At 45.4% G+C, this 13,113-nt stretch overlaps 3 protein-coding genes across 3 annotated transcripts; 2 read left to right on the top strand and 1 right to left on the bottom strand.

The window, feature by feature from the left end:
* Positions 1-1,138: 1,138 nt before the first annotated feature.
* On the top strand, positions 1,139-2,828 carry C8Q69DRAFT_444354 (hypothetical protein; the record flags this gene model as incomplete). Its single annotated transcript, XM_028628992.1, has 5 exons — positions 1,139-1,945; positions 2,084-2,113; positions 2,370-2,488; positions 2,644-2,728; positions 2,805-2,828. The coding sequence occupies 5 exons, from the start codon at positions 1,139-1,141 to the stop codon at positions 2,826-2,828; spliced, it is 1,065 nt and encodes a 354-aa protein (XP_028485096.1).
* A 713-nt stretch (positions 2,829-3,541) lies between these two features.
* On the bottom strand, positions 3,542-5,803 carry C8Q69DRAFT_466021 (major facilitator superfamily domain-containing protein). The gene is made up of 6 exons (XM_028630530.1): positions 5,620-5,803; positions 5,059-5,563; positions 4,986-5,000; positions 4,524-4,925; positions 4,117-4,473; positions 3,542-4,022 (listed from the first exon to the last, which is right to left on the bottom strand). The coding sequence occupies exons 2-6, from the start codon at positions 5,329-5,331 to the stop codon at positions 3,654-3,656; spliced, it is 1,416 nt and encodes a 471-aa protein (XP_028485095.1). The 5' UTR covers positions 5,332-5,563; positions 5,620-5,803; the 3' UTR covers positions 3,542-3,653.
* A 2,716-nt stretch (positions 5,804-8,519) lies between these two features.
* On the top strand, positions 8,520-10,360 carry C8Q69DRAFT_520298 (S-adenosyl-L-methionine-dependent methyltransferase; the record flags this gene model as incomplete). Its single annotated transcript, XM_028633493.1, has 10 exons — positions 8,520-8,585; positions 8,650-8,684; positions 8,736-8,821; positions 8,869-9,033; positions 9,096-9,118; positions 9,173-9,210; positions 9,286-9,426; positions 9,488-9,737; positions 9,814-9,980; positions 10,035-10,360. 10 exons carry the CDS (start codon positions 8,520-8,522, stop codon positions 10,066-10,068), a joined length of 1,005 nt encoding a protein of 334 aa, XP_028485094.1. The 3' UTR covers positions 10,069-10,360.
* Positions 10,361-13,113: the final 2,753 nt, after the last annotated feature.

Raw genomic sequence — 13,113 nt, 5'->3', positions numbered from 1 at the left:
ACCACAGCTGTCTCTCTACTTTGGATTGATTGCAATTGAAGAGATTATTATTTACCCACCGATGGAAACCAATCGCATCTTGAGGAGATCACCGCACGGTACACAATCAGACCGCCTCTCTGCATCAATGTGATACCGGTCCCGATAGATAAGCAGAAAAAGCAGAACGACAAGACCGGAAGGTGAAACAAAACCTTGGCTGCGCGGGGTTCTTTTTCCTCAGGGGGGATCAGCGCCGCCGCTGCGAAACGAAGCCAGCCGGCGCGTGGCTTGGGGCTGGGGAGATCCAACGTAGCATTGCATCGGACTCCGGAGAAAGAAATTTCGAAGAAAGAAAAAAAAAAAGACCATATCTAGACTAACCGGCCCCTCAATACTGTATCTATCCTAGGGTAGTACGGAGTACTCCGTAGACACGCCACTTCTCAGCTGTGGTTATCTATCTATTTAGTTTATCTGATTCTGATCTGTGCATATGTACGTGCGCTGCATTGATATTTCAGTCGTGCAAAGAGGCCGTGATAACACGAAGGATGCGCTGCTTCAGACCAGTTCAAAATCAGCGATACCACGAGATAGTCGGACGAGTTTGGTGTTGTTCCCTGGTTCTCCTAGCTATTATTCTGGATTTGATCTTGCTATTCTTATTTCCTGGAGTTGGCGCTTGAATCGGATCGGTTCCGACTACGATGACTTCAAGTGCATGTTGTGTTGGCGCCTTGCCGAACGCGTTAAAACATAAGTGATGCTGATTTGTGTGGTAGGTTGAGTACTTAGACAGTATGGTCTTTTTTTGCATCCTTTATCATCATCTACTGGCTGGCTGCTCACTCTGATGTAGATAATCCCATTATCATATTATTCTTCTCCCTCACCAATGGGTTTCAAAGAATTGGCTGTACCATAAGCTCTATAAAAAAACTAGCTGGGTTGTCTCCGCATCCGGGGCCGGCGTGAAATAAGTGTGCACTTGGATGAAGAAATTCAGTAACCGCGAGCTGAACAAATTATACATAATAATCTCTATTCAACTATCAAGCCATTTTCCTTATCAAAAAATACAATATCCAGCCCATAGGAAAAAAAAAAAAAAAACTCTTCTTTCTTACCATACCATACAGTATTTCCATCATTCACCATGTCGACGACCAGCCCTATCATCTTCTACGACATCGCCATGAAGGCCCCCCTGGAGAAAAACTGCTGCTCTCCAAACCCGTGGAAAACCCGACTGGCGCTCAATTTCAAAAATCTCCCATACTCGACCTCATGGGTCCCTTTGCCCGATATCGGGAAAGTCCGCAGCAATCTCAACGTACCAGCCTGTCGCAAATTCGCCGATGGCACAGACTTCTTCACCTTACCTATCATCGAGGATCGCACCACTGGTTCGTTGGTCGGCGACTCCTTCGATATCGCAGTCTACTTACAGAACACGTATCCGGACTCGGGAGCGGGCGATCTTTTCCCGCCTCAAAAGCTCGAGTTCGTCCTGCCGGAGGGTCCTGCATTACTTGTACCGCTTACAGAGTGTCGCGAAAGTGGGTTTCCAGAATACGCCAAGTTCAATGTGAATGTCGACGCGGCTTTTACTGCACATGTACAGCTTGGGGTTCAGGGTCTTCCGTTCGATCCAGCTACTGCTGAGATCAGTAGGGCGGAATTCGTCAGGCGCGCGGGTTTCACGTCCTGGGATGATTTTGCGCTGGTTGGCGAGGCGCGAGAGAAGACGAAAGAGTCGTTCCGGAATACGTTGGGTGGTCTGGCTGAGCTATTCTCAAGGGATACTAGTGGGCCCTTTCTACTCGGAACAAGGGCTAGTTATGCGGACTTGATTGTCGGTGGGTGGCTGCGGATGATGAGCGTGACTCTACCGGAGAGTGAATGGGAGGAGTTGAGAAGTTGGCATGGAGGTCTTTTTGGGCAATTGTATGATGCGTTACAGGTATATGCAGAAGTGAAATAAGGTATGGGGTTAAACTAGGTTGGGAGCATCCTTCTTTATTATATGGTGGAAATGCAAAGTGACGACTTTTGTTTTGATAGATTTCCGAGTGAATATCCTTAGGAACAATCAGATTAGATCACTCAATACGCAAATACCCCAGACAAGGTATATTTCCCCTGTTCAATGGACCATGCAGTTAGCTCCGAAGAATGATGAGCACCCTCGCAATCATCCACAGTCTGCATCTGATAAGCTTATATATGATAGCAACAAAAATCAGCCAGTGAGGGTAACAACAATATCAGTATCGCATTCACTCGAGAAGGTTGATCTATGGACTCTGATGGCGGAAATATAGAGAACACGAGCAACCAGCATTTATGGTACTTTGAAGATCACGAATAGCTAAACAATGACATAGGAAGAACAGACAAGACCCAGGAACTTCTCAATGCCGCTAAGCGGTTCTTCAGGAGATAGAGTGTCTGGTCTAGACCACCCCCTGCAGAAACCTATCGATGCAACTAGAGTCGCAGAGAGGTTGGTGAGCGAATTAAAAAAGGCCAGAACAATAATATTTTTCTTCGTTCTATAATACTTATGGATACTCTCGCAACATTGCTCTTAGATGGCGCGTAATAGTGACATTTTTAACTAACTAACTTGCACGTGAGTCTATATATACTTCGTCCCAGCGGCATTACGGCCGAATCCAAGGTTCACAACGTAAATCACATTACTTTTCAGTTAGAATCCCGAATTGACTCTCAGAGGTCGAAAGTGAGCTGTGCTAATGGCGCAGGACAGGAGCCGTTCCGTCAACGTCGTAGTGAATCGCATGCAACGTTGCTAACAGCCCTCGTTCAATGAGTTGATATGAATATCCCGAATTCTCAATTCCATGTCTAATTCCTAATCAATCCCTTGGATGTAAAGCTTAATATACCTCTCTATTTCATCATATTGGAATCTAATCCCAAGATATAACTATTATAACCATGACGCAACATATCTATCCTCAGTCGAGCTCGCCAAGAAATAAATCCACATAGTTAAGTATGTACCATGGCCAGTCGTGGTCTACGACAGTATCGGTCCGTCCGGAGGTGTAAGAGTTGACTCCGGTGTATGATGGTCGAATCGATGTCATCTATTCTGTTCTGCAGTCTCGATAAGAAATAGAAAGACTTCGGGAAGTTACTGGAAGTGATTGCTGGAAACCGACAGAAGCCGAGTGTTTATGGTCTTGGATGGTAACTATTCATTGTTCGACAACGGTGCGGTACTGCTCCATTCTCAGTTCTATCTGCGGAAATACTCTGACCCAATTAATGGTATTTCATAGTTAGGTAGCGGTATTGAATAAATTCTTCATCTACTAAGCTCTTACATATATTCCAAAAGACAAGAACTGTCATACTACGAGTCATGAAGAATTCGTCATGGGTCTTTTTGATTATCGTATTTGCACAAAAGGACCGACACTGGATTATGCCAGCTAATAGAAATGTAGCCTTACGCGATTGTAGCCAAATAGGGTGTTATACGTTGAAGTTGCACGATTCTCCCGTTTGTGTATGCTCCCGCTTCGGGTATCGAATGCGGCTGGCTGATGCATTGTAGTAAATCTATTAGTGTATTATTAACTGTCTAAATGTGTCGAAAATAATCTAGCGCCCGGCGCCTTAAATCTGGAGCTTCCCAGTCACGCCATTTGCATTTCTATCGGCTTTTTGTTCTCTTTCTTCGGTTCCAGCGGTAGACACAGCCAGATGACTAGGACAGCACCTAGCATGGCTATTACGAATGGCTGGAAGACTTTCACTCCGTTCGCCTGAGCAAGAGTTCCTACCACGAAAGGAAGCCCAGCTGCACCACAGCCGCCAACAGCGGATGCGAAGCCAATCGAATCAACATGCAGATGACGAGGAAGCAGATGCGTGACCGCTACTACGACTGCTGGATAAAGCGGACCGAGAAAGAACCCCTGAAGAGCAACTGTAACAGCAGAAACATAAAACTCGGGCACAAGCCAGAAGATCGCTTGTAGAGCTATGAGGGTAGGCAAGTAAATCTGGTGAAAAGAGATGCAGTCAGCTTCAGTTCGACGGAACGGCCGTAATATAGATCAAGATATGTGGCCCGCGGATGGACCCTATCGCACTTACGGCAACTGCCAATCGCTCTCCGATGCGCGGAGTTACGAAGCCCAAAGCAACGCTTCCTACAGTGCTACCTAGCCAGAACCCCATCTCGACGATACCAGAAGCAAAAGGATCCGCATGACGAACTCGCATCATGAAGGTCACGATCCAGCCACCAAGAGTGACTTCTATTCCATCATACCCCAGAATAAACAGTGCACAGAGCCAAGTCACCCTCCTATTTTTCTTGTCGAATAGAGTCTCTCCCATGTTCCCATCCTTGGGTTCAGGTGGCCCAACATTAGCCTCACGGTATGCCTGCCCGTCCATTTTCCAAAATGAAGCGACAGATGTGGCTGTCTCGATGATTGCAATCGCGGCCTGCCAGTATTGTCAGAAGCAGATCAAATACTATCCATCAGAAGCTCTACCATCATATAATAGAAGTGATACCACTTTCCCCCGGGTGTTGTGACCAAGGTCGTAGCAATAAGCGGACTCGCCATAGCACCCGCTCCGTAGAAACCATGCAAAAGGCCTAGCATCTGGTTCGCACTGCGCATATTTCCGATCCATGCATTCCACGCGGAGTCGGAGAGACTGTTACCAAGCCCCACGATCATAAACGCGAAAACAACAACCGGGTACGGAGGATGGAAAGCGGTGATGGTGTAAGCAGTAATGTGGCAGCTACCGGCGATGAATGCAAGTCCCCGCTGGCCCAGGCGGAAGTGGATCCGACTGCTGAGGAAGGCAGCGATAACAGAACCGGCCAGGGGGGCTAGGAATATCAACGAAACCGTCGTGTATGAGAGGCCATACCATGTCTCGAGCTGCACATCTTGTCAGATCTACACGAAGTCTAAGTATTGGGGATAGGCATGGTTCGGTACATATGGCATCAATGCCTAGAGACGTTCTGGTGAGCTAAGAATCCACATTGAAGATTTGAACAGTCGAACTTACACCTTGAGCAGAATCGTTGGCCCCCATAAGTGCGAAACTCCAGAAGGTTGCTAACGTCCGCACGATACTTGTACTAGACTGGTTCCAAGCCTTCCCATCTGTATCAGACCCTGACGAGTCCGAATGGAGGAGATATAAACCCGCTTCTGAATCATCTTCAATTGAGTACTCGACGGTGTTCTCCGATGTATGGCTCTGCTCGGACAGAGAACTTCTGCGCTCAGCGCATTCGTCTATGTATCGATAGTCGCCTTGATTGCTTTGTGTGGACATGTTGGGAAGGAGCAATCATGGCCCCTTCCTGGGAATCAGCGGAGATGGCTCAGGAAAGCGGCCGTGACGATTATGGCGATTGTAGTCGTCGATTAAAGGTTCGTTTGGAGAGTGAGATTTCGAAATGAGAGTCCAATGTTGTTGTTGTCCCTATCCAATATCCCAGTGAAAGCCTCCATTCGGCTGTGAGCATCTTCAGCCGACGAGAGAGGACTATGTCTTTCACCTGGTGCTGTAGGGATCGAGTTGTTAGTAGATTTCTTGGCCATCAATTCAGTCAACACGCACTTTGGGTAGCCATCGATGAGATCAGGGGAAGCAGCCAGGCTCACTCTGATCTATTTCATTTCTCGATGACAGGAGCTACCTAAGATCCTCCCGTCCGTCCCCTTGGCAGGAAGCTCTTTGCCCCATAGATCGTGACACTTATTGTTCCAGAAAAGAACTATAACAGTCAAGTGGACCCGGAGCGGCGTGGCGTTGTCAAGAGTACGCAGTCAATGGGCCAGCGGCTTTTTAGTGCGCGACTAGGACTGCGCTAATCCGAGTCGGGAAATAATCAGGGCTTAGGGTTGGTCTGTGCACGGGTCAGCGACCATCTGGCATCTCCTATCTACAGTAGTCTTTTCGAATCTCTCCATTCTACACCAATAACAACTACAAGTGCTGTCCTTTTTTCCAGCATGGGCTTAATCTTATCTAGTTGTACTCTAAAAATAACTTGGTCGAAATGCCTTAATCCATCGTGAGAATTTCCTCATCCGCCATGGTCGAGTCAGAGAATAACCCAGCACAAAAAGTGGGTGCTTTGGACGCGTCAGTCTGCCGTTGGATATAAAACAGGGCGAACGCTCCTTGCTATTTCTCGCTCGTGCGACATCTCTGCTCCGTACTTACTACGGAGTACTGTGATTTAGAGAACCCCGCAGCAATTACCGCTCACGCAATCAAGGAAATCATCTGCACAATATGTGGAAAAGGAGCTATCGATCGCCAGCTAGCAAAGCTTGGCATCAGCTTATTATATACCGGATTGTTAACTACAGGGAGTGCGCAGACTTTAGTACGGAATGTTTCAAGATCACTCAGGGGTCTGGGGTGAGTAACGAATTCTCCCTCAACGGACGCGTAGACAATTACCAAATGAATCAATGAACGGCACGCATCCGCTCTCACGGGATTACATATGGGGTTGCCAAGTAGTTATTTCTTGCATCGTTTATTCTTGACTTACTACTACTCTTCTCGAGTAGTTAGTTAACTTGTTAGGGAGTCGTTGATGCATTGCTGACTGATCCGTTTGTACACTACTGTTCCAGAAATAGCACATCATTCAGAGACGCCACAGCAGCCACGGAGAAGAGCCCTGCTCTGATTGAGGCAGCAAAATAATTCGAGAATGTCCCATGGTGCGAGGATTACGAGAAAATGATCTCTGATATGCTGTAACTGGCTCTTTGGCTACGAAGCTGTTGACCGCCATGATATGAGACATTTAATTGCTCCTGTGAGTTGTTTGTTTCAGCGAATCAGCGGAGAATATACACAGCATCGCATACTTTGACATGCTTCATCATGTCCACTGATCATCACATTCTGACTTCTGGGAATAGATGCAAGTACACGCAAGTACAACCACCTTTTCCCCGATGATGCCACGCCGGAGTCCCTCGTTCAGGATCGGGCCAGGATCTTTCCACGAGCTTGGAAAGGTCGGAAATAACCGTTATTATCGAAACGCCCCTATTCGTAGACCACGGATGTAATTCATCTGCCGAGGATAGTTGTATGCAAACTCTTTAAGTATTTGATTTGTCACCTACTGCTCGATCTACTAACTATTATAGATTTAAGCTCCTCGCTAGAGCAGCACCTGAGCAGTCTCACGCGCATGCTCACCTGCAATAAAAATCTTGAATAGAATATGTTTAATGGCTCTATTTCCTAAGTCTTTGAAACGCAGTCTATTATCCTCGACTGTGGTCCTGTGACAATTGGTCACTGATGTTCAGACCGTCCGTGAGCATCTACGCTGCCACACATAAGAAAGAAGTACAGTCACATCGAGACTACATCGAATATGCTCGCGAAGTCACAATAGGCGCCAACTGCTAGATTGGTGGAGATGCTGTAATTCTGGTCGGTGTTACCGTCGGTAACTGTACCATCGGAGCCGGTTCTGTTGTCACGAAGGATATTCCAGCTTTTTCTATGGCCGTGGACTCTCCAGGAAAGGTTATTAAGAAGATGACCCCTCTTCCAGACATAAATGGATCACTTGCGAGATTTCCAGCAGACGTGGATTCTTTGTGCTGGGTTAGGTAATACCTGGGGATAACTACTCGTCTCGGGGCTGTCCTCACATCCACTGGTGAAGTTGTATAAGTGCTCACTACGGCTGTGATAGAGGCCGTTGTGATTCTCAACCTGACTAAGGTGCCAGGAATTAAACTGGGCTAAGGCATATGTTTAATGCACGCATATACATTATACCCGAAATATCCAACCCCTTCTCTACATGTCGCTCTAGGAGGACCATAATGACTGCTTACAACATTTTTGAGCAGCACCTCGATGCCAACATTGGTCTAAAATATTGTGAGCTTCCTCCACCATCCTTACGCTGTCCCGGGGTTATCTCGACGGTCTCGGATCTGTCGTACAAGCCGGTCGCGAACCCCCGGCTCGGTCGAATAGGGGGCGCACAGCTTCTTCTCGGGGTCGCAGTACGTAGATGGTCCACCGAACTATCTGTGGGAAGAATGGGCTCTAGATATGGTGCTGGCAACAGTACTTTCTCTTCTCTTTACAATTTTAGTATGTGTCCGATGTGACCATCCTTCATGCACTAATGCATAGGATTAACTGTGCCGCACATGTTGTCTGTTCTTTTGTGGGGAAGCGTACACACAGAATTCCAAGCCAACTTCCGCATACCCTGTCATTGCCTCTGCATTCCATTGTGTAGGTATGCAGATGCTCTTTCTTTGTCTACAATGTGTCATGTGAGTGTTTAATTCGGGGTTACAGGTCAACTTCCAAAAGTCGTCTCCCTTCCTTACTCTACCTTCAGACCTGGTCCCCGAGGCTCCTAGACCCCACTCTACCACATTTTATTCAACATCTAATCTATTCATACTTCATAGTGACTCCGTCGAGTGCCACGTCCTCCACGTGGAGCAGTGAATATGACCTCCTCTCCCAGCGCTGGCCCTCCAGACTTGATAGCCACAGCCGTGGAAGTCGATACGTTGGTTCGTGTGACTCGGGGGGTTCCCTAGTACTTGCTGGATACAAAATCTGACACCTTCATGCCAGGCGACAGAGGATGACTCTACCTACGGAGACGAGTTGTTAGTCTCATAGGTTCTGCTGAGTATCCAGAGCGCTAACCTCTGTTATAGGGATTCTTTAACTACATCAGTCATATCCTCAGCCCTTGATTATCCCAACGAGAATGGCAGACGTTATCACGCATATCGAACCGGACGTAAGTGTTTTCGTGCTGCGGAGGGGCATTCTATTGACACAGAAGAGGATACATGATGCCGAACGACGAAGACGAAAAGGAAAGGCTCGACATCATGCACGAGATGTTTTTGACGATGATGGATCGGGAATTATTCCTGGCGCCGCTAAGTGATTCGCCACGTCGGGTTCTAGACCTGGGAGCTGGCAGCGGAATATGGGCTTTGGACTTTGGTGAGCATTCGCGAAAATAGAGTCGTGTCTATATGTCACTGACTAACATCGTTCACTTGCAGCCGATCAGTTCCCTTCAGCAGAAGTAATTTGTTGCCTAGAGCATAAAGTAACAGTATACTTACTGAACGGGTTCTAGGTCACGGGGAATGATTTAAGCCGGATTCAACCAAGCTAGTTAGTGAGAAAAGTGTCCTTTTGAAAGAAGCGTCAAGTCATCTATCTATTCTAGTCAGCTAATAATACAGATAGTGCCCCCCCGAACGTCAAGTTCATTATTGATGATTACGAAGCCGAATGGGCGTATGGAGACTGCAGATTTGACTTTATCCACGGTCGTTATCTTGCATTCTCTGTCAACAATTTTCAGGGATTGATCAATCAATGCTATGAGTAAGACGAATCATTACTCCCTCTGCTGTTGGTATTATGGCAACTAATTGGAATTCCACAGCAACCTTGCTCCAGGAGGATGGGTTGAATTTCAAGACTGGGATGGTAATTTATACTCACAAGACGGTTCGATTGAAGGAACATCCATGAAACAGTACTTCGATGCAATTATCCCGGCGATGGAGAAAACAGGAAAGGATCCCAGTCCGGGACCAAAATACGAACGATGGCTTCAAGCAGCTGGGTTTCGCGATATTGAGGTCCAAAAGTTCGTCATTCCTGTAGGTGCATGGCCGAAGGACAAACGTCTGGTAAGTATAGTCCCTTGATATTAGCTTCATCTATGTTTTTTTTTTCCTGCTAATGCTCGCTCGCCTACGAAAAAAGAAATATCTAGGCATCTGGAACTTATTACAATCTGAAACTGGGTATGAAGCCACTGCTATGGCGGTATTAACGAGAGAGGAAAAATGGTCCAAGGAAGAAGTGAGCGCTCTGGTGGCCAAAGCAAAAAATGATACGAAAAACCGTAATATTCATGGACTCCTCGATTTGTATGTACGTTCAATAATTCGAACTGGAATTGATTTGACTGACAAGAGCTGTAGCTACGTCGTCTATGGTCGGAAGCCGAGCGGATAGTCTAGTATCCGCTTCGATATCTCTGTCACTGTCTGAGGGCGACAGCAAAAACGAACCTGTTGATCTCACTCTTGCAATCTCGCTCTTACAATCTCAATCTTTCTATTTCCTTGTCCCCTTCCAATTTCCATTTGCTTGCAGCTTTGTAATTTTTACATAGTTAGCACCCGCTTAGTAGGTACCTAGTGCAAACTCTACTTTACTTCTTTCTCTTCACCATATCTATTATCTAATGCACATCTTAAGGGGCCTTATATTATAGTTAGTTTATGTTGAGCAAAGGTATAAGTACACCTTACCAATGTCCGTAGGCGACTTTAGTATATTGGGATTTTTTTCTGGTTTAATTATTTATTATTTAGTATACTGTATCTTGGACTAATAAGTTAGGTAGAAGAGAGGAGAAGTAGCAAGAAAGCCTAAGATTTTGTATACGCTATCTAAGCTAAGTAGGTAACTAACTCATCATCTGGACTCCTGAATGATACGACCTGTTTACTATGAAGCTGTCACACAGTGCTTCTTAGCACAATGACACTTGCCGTCGACCCCGCCATTATTCAGTCGGTCTAGTTTCTTTCTTTCTCATCTATCTATCTATCTATCTGCTGGGGAATTCCCGTCGTGGATCCCTCTCTATCCACATTCAGCAGTACTCTCCGCGATGCATCTATCCAATCACAGCAGGCGAATCTCGTCTGTCCGCAAAGTTCATCGGGCCGCGCACCCGACGCCCGTCCAATCAGCATGCTGGCCTTTACGGCTGCGACGGCTGTGCCTGAGGCCAACTGTCAACGAGACAGAATCTCCACTGCACTACTACACTAACTATCTAGACTACGGAGTATTAACTACTGCTAATGCAAATCGCCGCTTCGGGGTTTGCGTGGATTCACGTCTGGAGTAGTGTTGTTTTTGATAGGTTTTAACATGTAGGATCGGCTGGTTTTAGGGCTCGAGTGTTAATCTACCGGGTTTTGTTCCAACTTCTGTAGTATACATAAGTACATATGTACTCTAGGTACCTAGTTGGTTCCACGTTGACATATGTACTTTTTATCTTGAAGCACATACAAATCATAGCTTGTATAATTAGTACAAGTGGGATTAAAGTGGACTTTTAGTTACTCCAGAGTAGTACCTAGATAAGTAGTTTAACTTACTGCATCTGCCTGCCCATTTAGAATAATATAATAGAATTTATACTTGCTTCTACTTCGGTTTTAATACCGCCTTTGCTCCCTTAATATTAAGACTATTATATTATTCATTACTACTACTACTACTAGAATACTTTAATCTATGTTTTCTTTTTCTTTTCTTGGTGACAATCCTTTTACTCTATCTGAAATTTGCTTCGATGGCTGAGATAAAGACCTCGTGGGTGAGTAGCACCGCTAGTTAGTTAGTTACTATAGTACTTACCTAGGTAGCAGTTAGTAATTAATCACTCACTGCCAGCATTACTGAAACTAGAAACTTATACGGGAGATCATTAATAATAGTAAGTAGTAACGTTATAGTTACCCTCAGGGATAAATAAGGGACAGCTTACCTAGGGACAAGGAACAAGGGACAAGGTATGTATAATCTAGCAGTAATAATAATAATATGTATCTAGAAAAAATTATCCATATCTAACCAATTAATCATAACTAAACTTAAACTCCGGAGTTCGGAAGATTGGAATACGCGTAATACGGAGTATCCAATCACTGAATATCGGATCTCGGAACTGATTCTTGTGTAACTTGTGGAGTACTATTCTGAGTAAGCGGGGAAGACACACGACCATCGGGAGCTCCTCCGTCCCGGCCCGGGCGGAGAGCGCGGAGCGGGTTCAGGCGAATTTGTTTCTTTTTGGCCTTCTGGGTTATTTTTTTTTTCTTGAGGATTCTAAATTGGATAGGTACTCTATTGGTATTATATCTGTTGGAGTCGTTATTGGGGTTGTAGTTTGTTGGTTAGGTATTTATTATTATTCTTAGCATCGTACCTGTACTTAGTCATGAAAAAACATAAGGTAACTATGTGCTCTCGTCGAATATACGTAGCCAGGTGTACAGATGCAAAAAGATGTAGTTAAGACATAACATAACATACATTTCATCATATACAACCCCATAACCTTCCAAGGAAAGGAGAATTATAAACTTCGTGCCGGAACCTTCACCAATATGGACAATATTGATGATATAAGTACATACTTCGATGGTAAAGCTTTGATACCCAAGATAAAAAAGCTCACGGGGAAATAGAAATATATTATTGGGAATTGAGGAAAAGGTTTAATTACATATTATTTAACGAGTCTATTAACTAGGTAACAGGTTTCAATGCCTCTTTGATTTCAGTCCCTCTACATTCGTAGAAGGTTGCTCACAACTAAGTACATACACACCGCCAGCAGTTATGGAGTAGTCACAGCACAAGGGCTGTTAGCAGATGGCATCGAACAAGAAAGAGAACAGAGACTAGACAAGAGAGAGATGGAGAGACGAGAGAGACGAGAGAGGCGAGATGGAGAGCCAAATGGAAATTGCAAGTCGCATACAGTTAACTGCTTTTCAGCAGCGTACTTATTAACGGCATTACAATTCTTCACTCATCGGTTCTTATTTATTTGAACCCCTCCAAAGGCAATTTTCCACCATGACGACTGGAAAGTCCTGAACCTTTCTCTTCTTTCAGGCAGCCATAAGGAGAGAGCATTGAGTTGTGCAGGCTGCTTTTGGAAACCCTCAAGACAAATAGAGTGGCCAACTCAACATAACGAACCATGGCATCTCAGAGGATCCCATTGATGAAGTGTTTACAGTAGCATGGTAAGCAGATATATCTGAACCGGTTGTAGGAAGAGCTTAGTTGCTATCTAATCATCCCCGTCGATTCTTCGAGTTAGTTACCTCTCGAAGATTAAACTGATGCGCTCGTCGACGACATTTTTCTAGTTTCCGGGCCTGATCGATCTATCTGCAGTTCTGTCAAATCGAGCTGAAAGTGCTGAGTGCGTTGTCAGACGCTCTTGGTCTCCCAAAGTCCATC

The sequence above is a fragment of the Paecilomyces variotii genome (genome assembly GCF_004022145.1).
Source record: "Paecilomyces variotii strain CBS 101075 chromosome Unknown C8Q69scaffold_5, whole genome shotgun sequence".
In the NCBI taxonomy this organism is placed as follows: Eukaryota; Fungi; Ascomycota; class Eurotiomycetes; order Eurotiales; family Thermoascaceae; genus Paecilomyces; species Paecilomyces variotii.
This window is presented reverse-complemented; position numbering and strand designations above follow the sequence as displayed.